The 11,685-nt window shown below is 44.0% G+C and overlaps 1 protein-coding gene across 1 annotated transcript in view; it reads right to left on the minus strand.

Annotated features, from left to right (window-relative positions):
- Positions 1–1,923: 1,923 nt before the first annotated feature.
- The window catches only part of Cndp1 (carnosine dipeptidase 1), a 41,498-nt gene continuing 31,736 nt past the window's right edge, over positions 1,924–11,685 (minus strand). The window contains exons 10-12 of the mRNA XM_031366345.1: positions 10,726–10,867; positions 4,815–4,962; positions 1,924–3,080 (exon numbers count right to left, since the gene is read on the minus strand). Coding sequence (XP_031222205.1) covers positions 2,984–3,080; positions 4,815–4,962; positions 10,726–10,867 — 387 coding nt within the window. The 3' untranslated portion in view covers positions 1,924–2,983. The remainder of the gene's footprint in view (positions 3,081–4,814; positions 4,963–10,725; positions 10,868–11,685) is intronic.

Below are 11,685 nucleotides of genomic sequence, written 5' to 3' on the forward strand. Positions count from 1 at the left end.
TGAAACCCAATTTTCTTTATAAAAGTCTCCGTGGTCACTTCACAACAATAAAACCATAACTAAGACAATCTCCCAAATCCACATGGAAGATGGAAAGAACTGACTGCCCCCAATTTGTTCATGTAGTGATACTCATGTGCACACACACACACACACACACACACACACACACACAAAGCTGATGTCTAAAAAATAGTGGAGAAAGAGGAATATCCAACCCCTAGAAGTTAGTGTAAATATCTCTGGAGAAGGAGGAGAATCAGAGAAGCCCCTAAGGCCGCTCTTAGTTGTTGAGGGGCTGGGAGGATTAGAAGGACAAGGTTGTCCAGACACAGCATGAAAGAGAGAGTGTGAGGCCCGCAGAGTAAGTGAAAGTGATTGTGGAGAGACTCTTTTTATGTCAAAGATCACTCAGCCACTCCAGAATCTTCTGCTGGATTTGAATGACACCTAATCTACAGTGTGACAAAAGCTGCTGGTGGGAAAGCAGAAAAAAAAGAAGGAACCTTTGTTATAAGTCAACAAAAGGTAGAGCAGTATGGGCTTGGAGCTATGAAAGACGAAGGAAGAGGTGACTTTTGAGAAACGGAATTGCCTGGTCTTTATGGAAGATAGATGTGAAGGAAGTTCCAGGCTTTGTCATTACCTGGCCCATGACCCACTTACCAAGATGCAACACTCCAGGGAGGAAAGGGTTAGAGGCAAGCAGACATTTCTATGACAGATGGATGATCGGTATGTCCAATATGAAACCACCGAAAGACTAGGGGATCTGGTTCTCAGATGAGGAGACCCAGCTGGGCATTCAGCTAATATGAAAACCATGGGAGTGCTGATATACCTCATGTGAGCAAGAAGGAGAGGGCTGGAGGAGACGCTCTACTTTCCCTACCCCACTACCTTCTCCCAGCTCATCTGCAGAGACATGGCAATGACCAGAACTTTTGCACAGTCCAGTGGACATTCACAATAGGTTTCCAGACTGTTACATTCTATTTTTTTATAAGTATAGTATGGAACCTAGACATTCAAAATCCTCCTTATGATGATCAAAATCCATTATGATGATAATGTAGTGACTCCCTCTAGGACTATAAGCAAGCCGCCATTAAATGTTTATGTTTATAAGAATTGCCATGGTCTTGATGCCTCATCATGAGTAAAAACTCTGAAGGTGAAGATGTTACACCCATGCCCCAGGGGTAGTGAATGATCACTTAACCTATGAGGATATGTTTACTTTAAAAATGTTTGCAAATAAATAATTTAATTTTCTCTACCCTCAATTTTTTGCTGCCTTATAACCAACTGGCTAATCGGCTTGACCAGTAACCAGGATGATTTTCTCACCCCTTATGTGGAGTGAACTTTAATTACATTCTTTTTCAGGATCCTACATTACAGTCAGGCTGTGGTAGCCACATGGCTCAGAGGAGAATCGAATACTAGAAGAGATTCCCTAAGGAGTCCACCCTGACCATAGCAGGCAGAGAAACATGAACTTTGGACTCTGGCATTGCAAGATTCACATTTCTTAGATCCAGTATTCTTTATTCTCCTTCCTTCTCCCCTGTTTGTTGAATAACTAACAGAGACAACTGTTGGTCTCAAGAGCCTCCGGGGGTGAGAATAAATGAATATATTTATTGTTTAGTCTCTTGTTGATTGGTTAGAGTAGCTGGCCAGGGATGCTCTGGAATCTGATGACTGTCTGCCCCCAGTGCTGGGGATATGAATGCTTGCTAATACACCTAGCTATGGTGAAGGTGTTGGGAGTCTGAATCCAGGTCCTTGTGCTTATGCAAGCAAACATGCTGCCCACTCTGTCATATTCTCAGCCAGCCATCTTTAATGAAAGACACAGATCTGAAAAGTGACATTATAACAGCTAGCAGATAGAAGAAAGATTGAAAAAAAAAAACAAGTTATGGAATGCTTTTATTTGGAACCATAAGAGAAGCATTTAAAATAAACCCTTGGATTCTTTTCCATTAACGTGATGAGTAACTAATTTATAAGAATTGGTTTATTTATATACACTTGACTATAAAAAATTAGCTTTTTGTAATATTTACACCATCAAGCCCAATCAAGCCAAACAGGATAGTTAACTAAAATGATTAATGGATGCAGATTTAGCTGGGAGTTTTAAATCAAGAATATCTTGCTGATGTCAGGGCTGATTAGTTCTCCATCTAACACTGGTGCTATTAAAATCTTAAGCAATTCAGATAAACTTATCAAGCAAGATGTCAATGGGGTGAGAAAATCTCCATTGGTGAATTTTGCTGGTAGAATGGTAGGTGTACATGTTTGCAGGGATGGGGCTTTACTGATGGGGTGGAAGAATGGGAGGCAGAGGGGCTGAGCTGGTGGCATTGATCATGGCAAAGCTGAAGAAGTTTGGAATTAAAGAAAAAAATCATCTTTGTACAAGGATTCCAAATGGTGTGACCCTATGAACATTGATCATTTAGCTTCAGAATGTTCAGGAATCCGGAGAAAAAAATAAATAAAGGAGAGGCAAGAAGTTACTACAGAGACATCATGCCCTAGTAAGTCTTCTAAAAGTGAATCCACAGAGAAATCACTGTAGCGAGGGTGGAAGCCACCACTTCCATCATTAAGGGAACACAGGCAAAGGTGACTCGGGTCCTGAGACCCTGGGTCCGATGATTGGGAACCACAGTTCTTCGGGGCCTGGAAATATGAACTGGAGGGTTGAGCCAATGGAATTGAGACTCTAATTGACTGAAGAGACATCCCACCTGTACTAGAAGATTGCCCCAGCTTGTTGCAGTGGATTCTGGGACTAATGGTCCAGATAGCTGCAACACGTGGAAGATAAGTGACTGAGGAACTGCTAAAACATCTCCAATGTCTGTGCCTTCCAAACCTTTAATTTTCCACATTTCCTGGATTTTTCCAGCTCCAGCTTTGCCCAGGGTCCATGGGGGGAGGTGGGGGGAGATCTGCCAGTGGGTCAGAACACACCGGAAGGTGCCTGTTGTCCTGAATGCTGCTTTGACAACTCCAGGAAAAGGGCAGCGAATAACTTCGACCCCTGTATGTAGTTCCACCTAACAAAAGGTAAGAACAAGGAAACACATTTCCATTCACATGAAGAAGGAAAAGCACCCAACCATGTCCACAGAAAAACGTGTACCTGTTATAAATCCTATCAATCTAAAGTACTTAGCATGCTTCTGAGATTCCTAGGACCAAAGTCATTCACAAAAGGAAAATGACATTATTATTAAGAAGATGATAGCCAGACATGGTATCCAATGACCAGTCCGGCATTTGGAAGACAGAGGTAAAAGGATCATTGAAACCTCAAAGCCAGTTTGGTCTGCATTGATATTTCCAGGTTAGCCAGAGGTATAGAATGAGATTCTGTCTCAGAACACAGAGAGGAATGTGGGGAGCCGCAGCTGCCACCATATATATATATTGAACACCTGGTCTCTGGTCAGAGCAGAGAGCATTGAGATAAACAAGCCTTAATTGGAAAAGCTGTGTGCCTCTAGTTTGTGATGCAAGCTGGCATGAATTTCCCGCAGTCTATTGTGCTTTGCCACGTAGCTGATGCTGATTGGGACCAGGGAAAGTATTTAACCTGCGAGGACTGGGGGCTGAATATAGAGAGAATAGAATTAGGGGTAAGTATGTAAGGATAGATATAGATAGATATAGATAGTAAGTATGAGGAGAGAATATAAGAAGTAGTGAGTAAGTATGTAGAGATAGTAAGTATGTAGAGATAGTAAGTATGTAGAGAAAGAATAGTAGTAAGTATATATAGAGATAGATATAGATATGGATATAGATATAGATAGAATTAGAGGTAAGATGTAAGATTTAGGAGTAAGTATGTAGAATTGGGGCTGGTAATGGGATAGGAGAGAAGTTGTAGATATAGAAGTAAGCTGTAAGGATAGATGTAAAATATAGAATTAGGAATAAGTATGTAACTAATAAGATGTAACTAAGATGTAAGTAGTAATAAGTAAGATGTAAGAAGAAGATATAGAAGAATATAAAAGAAGCTAGAGAAGAAGTAAAAATGAAGGCTCCTGAATAAAACCTGCTTGGAGAAGGGCTTGTTTTTTGCCTCCTTACTTCTAACTGAACAGGTAAGGCGGACGACATAGGAAGGAAAAGGAGGAAGAGGAGGGAGGAAAGGCAGAAGAAGGAAGAGAGAAACAAGGGGGAGAAGGGAGAGAGGGCAATTAATCCCCCCAGCCCCCATTATCTTTGTTTTTGCTTTATCCTTCTCCCCTTAGCCTCTTTGGGTGATAGGATTCCTGCAGAGCAGAGCCTCACCAGTCTTTCCTTAGTTTCTCACCTTTGACATGGCAGGGATTGAACAATCAAACCTTCCTGTTTATCCCTAGTTAGGAGGTTTATATAATCCAAATCCATACATTGAAGCCCTCACCCGCCATGGGACAATGTCAGAGGGAGGGCCTTCCAGTAAGAAGATGATTGAGTTTAAGTGACCTTTGGGGATGTCCCATAATCCCATGGGATTGATGAACTTATAGGAGAAGAAGCACCAGAACCCCTCACTTGTCTCTTGCAGGGCCATCCATCCCTTCCTCCTCCCTACTTCCTCTCTCTCCTCCTCAGCCCTAGTTCTGCCACATGAGGATACACAAGGACAGCAGTGGTCTGAAAAAAGGCTTACCCTGGTATTCCCAACCTAAGGAAATGTGGGGAGCTAAGCCACAGTCTGTCATTGTCCAGTCTCACCCAAGGTTAGGCTAGTGGACAGCCCACATAGAGCTCCCCGCCTTCCCAGGGCTGCTCACCTGTTGATCTTCTCATTCTGAGAGTGCTCTCCATCGTCCACAGCCCCCAGCGGGAGCATCATCACACTCTTTTGTGTGATATCCTGGAATATTTTGGCAATTGGAATGGTTGACCCATCTTGGATCATATCAGGATCGACTCCAAACACTAAAACAGAGGCAAAAGAGGCACTAGAATAAATCATGACAAGACTATGAGTATAGTAATGTGTGCCTTTCTTTATTTCTTTGGAGTCTTGTCAAGTCATCCAAGCTGGTATGTAATTCACTATATAGCCCAGACTTCTGTCAAACTCAAAGTCCCCTGCTTCCCAGGTGCTGGACTTGAGTGTGGCCATACTTGGCTTACATTTTTAATTTTGAAGCAAGGTAAAATATTTAGAAATTGCAAACGTAGCACACACAGCATTCGTGTAGAGCTCCAACTCTGCTTTCCTCCTAGAAACATCTTACGTAAGTATTGCGCAACAACCAAGAGTCAGAAACTAACAGTAGTGTATTTTTCTTTTTTCTTTTCCTTTGTGTTTGTTTCTTTGATTGACTTTTGTTTTTGTTGTTTTGTTTTGTTTGTTTTTCAAGACAAGGTTTCTCTTTTTGTTTGTTTTGGATGGGTACCAAAATTACATTTATTTTAAATTCACTTTATATCCTGATCTCTGTCCCTCCCTCAACCCCTTCTCCTCCTCCTCTGAGAGAGTGAAGGCCCTCCTATTTATCCCCCACCCTAGCATGTCAAGTCTCTGTAGGGCTAGGCGCTTCTTCTCCTACTGAGGCCAGACAAGACAACAGAGTTGGGGGAATGGATCCCACAGACAGGCAACAGCTTTAGGGATAGCCCACCCCCTCTAGTTGTTCAAGGTCCACACCAAAGCTGACCAGCACATCTGCTACATATGTTTGGGGGAAGGGCTAGGTCCTGCCCATCTGTGCTTTTTGGTTAGTGGTCCAGTCTCTGAAGGCCCTCAAGGGTCCAGGTTAGTTGACTCTGTTGGTCTTCTGTGGAGTTCCTATACCCTTTGGAGCCCTCAATCCTTCCCCGAACTCTTCTATAAGAGTTCCTAAGCTCCACCCTATGTTTGGCTGTGGGTCTCAGCATCTGTCTAAGTCAGCTGCTTGGTGGAGCCTCTCAGAGGACAGCCATAGTAGGCTCATGTCTCTAAGCATAACAGACTATCATTAATAGTGTCAGGGATTTGTACTTGCCCATGACATGGGTCTCTGGTTAGGCCAGCCTTTGCTTGGCCCTTCCCTCAGTCTCTGCTTGCATTTCTTGTAGGCAGGACAAATTTTGGATCCAAAAATTTGTGGTTGGGTTGATCTCCTTATCACTTCACTAGAGTTCCTGCTTGGCTACAGGAGGTGGCTTCTTCAGGTTCCATATTCCCACTGCTGTGACTCTCAGCTAAGGTCACCCCACTCTTCTTCAGGTTCCATATTCCCACTGCTGTGAGTCTCAGCTAAGGTCACCCCACTGGTTCTTGGGAGCCTCCCTATCCCAGGTCTCTAGCACATCCTCAGGATGCTCCCCACCCCTGACAGCTATGGATTTCCATTCATTCTTATGGCCATCCGGTTTCTTTATGTAGCCTTGGCTGGCCTAGAACAAGCTCTGTAGACTGCCTGGCTAATCCTTGAACTCACAGAGATCTGCCTGCCTCTGCCTCTGCCTCTGCCTCTGCCTCATGCTGGGCACCAGCATGAGAATGAATGCTGGGATTAAAGACATGCACCAGCACTGCCTGGCTTAACAGTGGTACCTTTTATCTACTAGTGTTGTAAGACTTTTCCTGGTCAGAGGTGAACAAGCATTTGCTCATTCTAGCTAAGGCACCAACACACCAGGGGTGGGGGATCCTCCCCAAGTCTAGTTTGGCGTCCCAGTGAGTTTAATTGGTATTGGGTGCAGAAGCATGGACAACAAATGTCCCCTTATGCCAGGAATTGCTAACCATTACATCTACTCATGCAGAAGCATGGCCTCTTACCTCTACTATGGAGGTGTCCTTGTGGCCTGCCTTCTGCCACCTTTCCTCCTCTCACAAAGAAATGTTAGTCACCCTAGTACTGTGAGGGCCTTCTGCTAATATTAATAGTTGACTTTAAGGGAGGAGCTACTGTGTCAGGCATGAAGGACAATGTTCCCAACAAGTAACTGTATTCCAGACTTGGCTAACATTTCATCCATCTTTCCTCCTATTCCTGGATCTGCTAGAACCCCACCAGCCTTGTGCTGTTACAAGTTTCCTCAGTATTCTCTTGTCTTTCATGCCCTTGTCCCTTTTACAGGGTACCTCATTCCCTTGTCCCTTTTACGGGGTACCAGTCAGCTGCTTTACAAGATGTTCCTCAGTTTGATGTAGTATCCTGTTTTGTCATAACTGGAAGATGTTATGCACATTTTGACAAGATTCAAAAATGATATGCTTATACCTTATTGTTCCAGTTTCATTTCTGTGGTGAAAATACTCCTGACAAAGACAATTTAGGGGAGACAGGATTATTTCATATTACACTTCCAGACTACAGCTCATCATTTCGGGGAAGTCAAGGCAGAAACTTCAAACAGCTGGTTATGTCCCACCCATGGTCAAGAGGCAGGAGACGTATATGCAGCCATGCTCGCTTGCTTGTTCAGGACCCCTGCAAATGGAGCAGTGCTACCCACAGTGGATTGAGTCTTCCCATATCAATTAGCTTCATCAGCACAATCCCCCATACTCATTCCCACAGGGCAACCCATTCTAAGCAATTCTGTGACGGACTTTGCAGGTGATTCTCAGTTGCGTCAAGTTGACAGTTAATCATCAGAATCATGAATTAAATATTATGGAAGTGGAGTTTTGTTGTCATCATCCTATGGTGACATATATAAAGATGGTTGTCCTTACCTATCAACCTAGTGTCATCATCTTTTTTCTAGTTTTCAAGGTACCTCATGAAGTACTCTCTGCCCTTGGCACTAGATAGAGACTAACTCAACCTCTAGGTCTGAGGAAAAGTTGCCAGTGGAGAAGTGGAAATGGAAAAATAAAGAAATTAAACAAAGCAGGCCACCTCCTCTTTTTACAATTAGATCTGTTTACTTACTTTATGTGCATGTGTGTCACACCTGCTCCTCTGTGTGTATACCACAAACATACCTGGTACCTACAAAGGAGAGGAGGTATCGCATCCTCTGGACCTGGAGTTTACTGATGGTTGTGAACCACCGTGTGGGTATGGGGAACTAAACCTGGGTAGCTGCAAGAGCACCAAGTGCTCTAAACCACTGAGCCGTCTCTGCAGCCCCATGTCCCATCTCTTTACTCACAAAGGCAAGTGAGAATGTGGATAGAAGCCTTGTTGTTAGAGCAGATTTGCTCTGAGTGGCCAACACAGTGTTCTTTAGCAAATGTCTCGATAGACCTTCATTCTACCTGAAGACTGTTGTGAGGACCCCAGGAAGTGCCAGGTAGGAAGCCTCCTGTGCGCACAGTACCGTGCCCTGCGTGGTGGTTAATTCTGGCCACTTACCAGAGAGTGTGCTGTGCACTCCAGCCAAAGCGTTGCATAACTCTATATGGCATCTGCCTTTGCTGTTTCAAACACATCATCATTTCTCAGTGGCATTCCAATTGCCTTCCTGACTCTTCCCTTTGATATGTCACTAGACATGTCACATGTAACTAAATATCTGTTAACAATAGGATCATTAGGAATGACACTATAGGAGAGCATGGCTCTAAATCTTGGATTTATTCTGTGTTTTTTTTGGGGGGGGGTGTGTCCCTCAATCCCAGCAGAGAGTCTTCAAAAAGGTCTGGGCAAGGCTGGAGGGATGGCTCGGTGAGTAAAGACACTTACTGTGCTTTCCAGAAGGTAGCGGTTCACAGTACACACAAAGTCTCACAATCATCAGCAAAGCCAGGGGATCCAATGCCTATTCCTGACCTCCAGTTGTTGCACATACGCAGATACAGGCAAAACACTCATAACACATAAAATTAAAACACTCTAAAGAATTAATAGAAAAGGTCTGGCCTTTCATGTTTTGCTCAGTCCACAAATTTGGAGGTGTCAGTCTGTCTTCAGTATATGCAGGAATCTGTCTAGTAAGGTATTGTTGCCATGGAAACAGAGACAGTGGCAATTCCTTAGAAAGGGACTTGCTGGCGAGAGCAAAGACAAGCAGGCAAAGAGAGCAAGCGTCCCTCTTCCATGTCCTTCGTATAGACTTCCAGCAGAAGGTGTGGCCCAGGTTAAAGGTGGATCTTCCTACCTCAAAGATTCAGATGAGAAGTGGGTCTTCCCACTCTGGCGAGATGGCTCAGCAGGTAAGAGCACTGACTGCTCTTCCAAAGGTCCTGAGTTCAGATCCCAGCAACCACATGGTGGCTCAGAACCACCCATAATGAGATCAGACACCCTCTTCTGGTGCATCTGAAGACAGCTGCAGTAAAATACGCTGGAGCCAGCAGGGCTGGCAGAGGTCCTGAGATCAACAGCAGCCACACACATGATAGCTCACAGCCATCTGTACAGCTACAGTGTACTCATACACATAAAATAAAATAAATCTTAAAAAAAAAAAAAGAAGTGGGTCTTCCCACTTCAACATTATTTAATTAAGAAAAAAAAATCTCTCACAGTTATGCCTAGACATTTGGGTTTTAGTTAATTCCAGATGTAGTAGACCACCAAGAATCACCATCACAGTAATAGATCTCCATAAAGCCCTTTTGTTAGAACCCCATATTTATGGTCACATGACCCAAGCAGTCCAGCTATAGACTTAGAATGTGGTGAAACATAACCAGAGTAGGAATTAGGGCACCATACCTAAGTAAGGATAGGTCCATGACTGTAAATTATTAAAGAAAATTGTATTCATTCAAAACACAACAAAGATGGTGGATCTCTTGCTTTCTCACTGTCTCTATCTCTGGCTGTCTGGCTGTCTCTGTTTCTCCCTTTCTCTCTCTCTCTCTCTCTCTCTCTCTCTCTCTCTCTCTCTCTCTCTCTCTCTCTCTCTCTCTCTCTCTCTCTCTCTCTCTCTCTCTCTCTTTCTCTCTCTCTTCCTGTCCCTCTCCCTGTCTCTCCCCCTGTCTCTCTCTGTCTCTTACACAGGCAAACATACACACACACCACCACCACCACCACCACCACCACCAAAGAGTGCTCTCAGGAGACAACTACTTTTACAGGGTTGGGTCTCATTTTGATCCCTGCTTCATGCTGCCCAGAGGCCATTACAGCATGTTCCTCTCTATGACCAAGAAGAGATGCTCACAGGGATGATCTTTCCACTGGACTACAGCTTCTCCATCTATAATCCCTATGTGTCTCCCATGACATCTTTTATGTGTTAGTCAACATGTCTGTCTGAACCTATCATTTTGCCTAAAGACTTTAATTTGAACCCTGGCTTTACTGTTTAGTAGCTAAGTGTCTGTGATTATTAATCGTCGTTGTTAGCTTGATTGGATTTTGAATCACCTAGAAGGTTGAGGCACAGCTCTATGCCCAGCTGGGAATGTACCCAAAGAGAATTAATTGGTAGAGAGAAGAGCCACCCTGAATGTGGGAGATAGAAATCCATGGTTTGGGGCAATGGATTGGATAAAATGGAGGACAAAATGGAGTGGCCATTCTGAAGACCAATAGCTCTTCAGGAATCTTTCATCAAATTAGCATCCAGCCTCACAGTGTAAGCAGCCCATCTCACAATGTAATGCAGCCACTGTTGGAATACCCAGACTGTCGCAGGAAAAGCAGCCAGATAAACTCCCTTTTAATACATGCTCATCCTATTGCTTCTGTCCCTCTAGAAAACTGTAGCCAACGCACCACAGATAAAGAAGACAGTTGATATTTGAGTTTTAAAAGTGTTTCAGCCCCACTGCAAATGGGTGAATCAAAATATAAGTCCCACCTGTTCTGATGGCTCTCTGTGCTGCAAGGTACTGAGTATCATTGACATTTGCCGTCCATGGGTGGAGTCCTAGTACCATAGAAACAGCCATCTTGTTGAAACTATTCCTTTTAGAGAAGACAGCTTCGAGATGCTGAGTCACCTAGAAGGTGACACAGTCAGTAGTATTTGTTCATGCAGAGTGTATAGTGTTCTACCCAGAAACCAGTGGAAACCCTGATCTGACGAGTTGGAGCATTTTGAGCCCTTAGTTACACCACTGGGAGTGTGACAGTGAACAGGAGCTTCCAAGGCTTGGGCTTTACCCAGAGGGCAAGCATGGGCTCTAATTACCCCTCAACCCATGTACCTGCACAGTCCCTCATTCATAGTGGCAGCTTGGTGATGTTCCTTAGTTGCAATGACTTTGGTTTTCTGATCAAGTAGCACTCTAGTGAATATTTGGGGGACATGGCACATCCTGGAAAATGCCACAAGGTGGAAGCAATTCTAAGCTAGACAGTGAAGGAGGCTGACGAGAACTCCTCCCAGGAGGCTCCAGCCTATAAAAGACTGCTTCCATTCATTCATTCCTTCAGCTAGAACTCATCAGCCCCAAGGTGCTGGGGATATATTTACAAATGAGACAAGGAAGGGCCTAGAGATTGCTCAGCGGTTAAGAGCACTGACTGCTCTTCTGAAGATCCTGAGTTCAAATCCCAGCAACCACATGGTGGCTCACAACCATTCGTAATGAGATCTGATGCCCTCTTCTGGTGTGTCTGAAGACAGCTACAGTGTACTTACATATAATAAATAAATCTTTAAAAAAAAGGGAAGGGCTTGCCCTTGAAGAATGTATATTATAAGATAAAACAGCAGTGTTTCCAAAGGAAGGAAAGCAGCAGAAGGGAAGGGCAGATGGAGGAGGGAAGGGCAGATGGAGGAGGGAAGGGCAGATGGAGGAGGGAAGGGCAGATG

Source organism: Mastomys coucha, unplaced genomic scaffold (assembly GCF_008632895.1).
Source record: "Mastomys coucha isolate ucsf_1 unplaced genomic scaffold, UCSF_Mcou_1 pScaffold13, whole genome shotgun sequence".
In the NCBI taxonomy this organism is placed as follows: domain Eukaryota; kingdom Metazoa; phylum Chordata; class Mammalia; order Rodentia; family Muridae; genus Mastomys; species Mastomys coucha.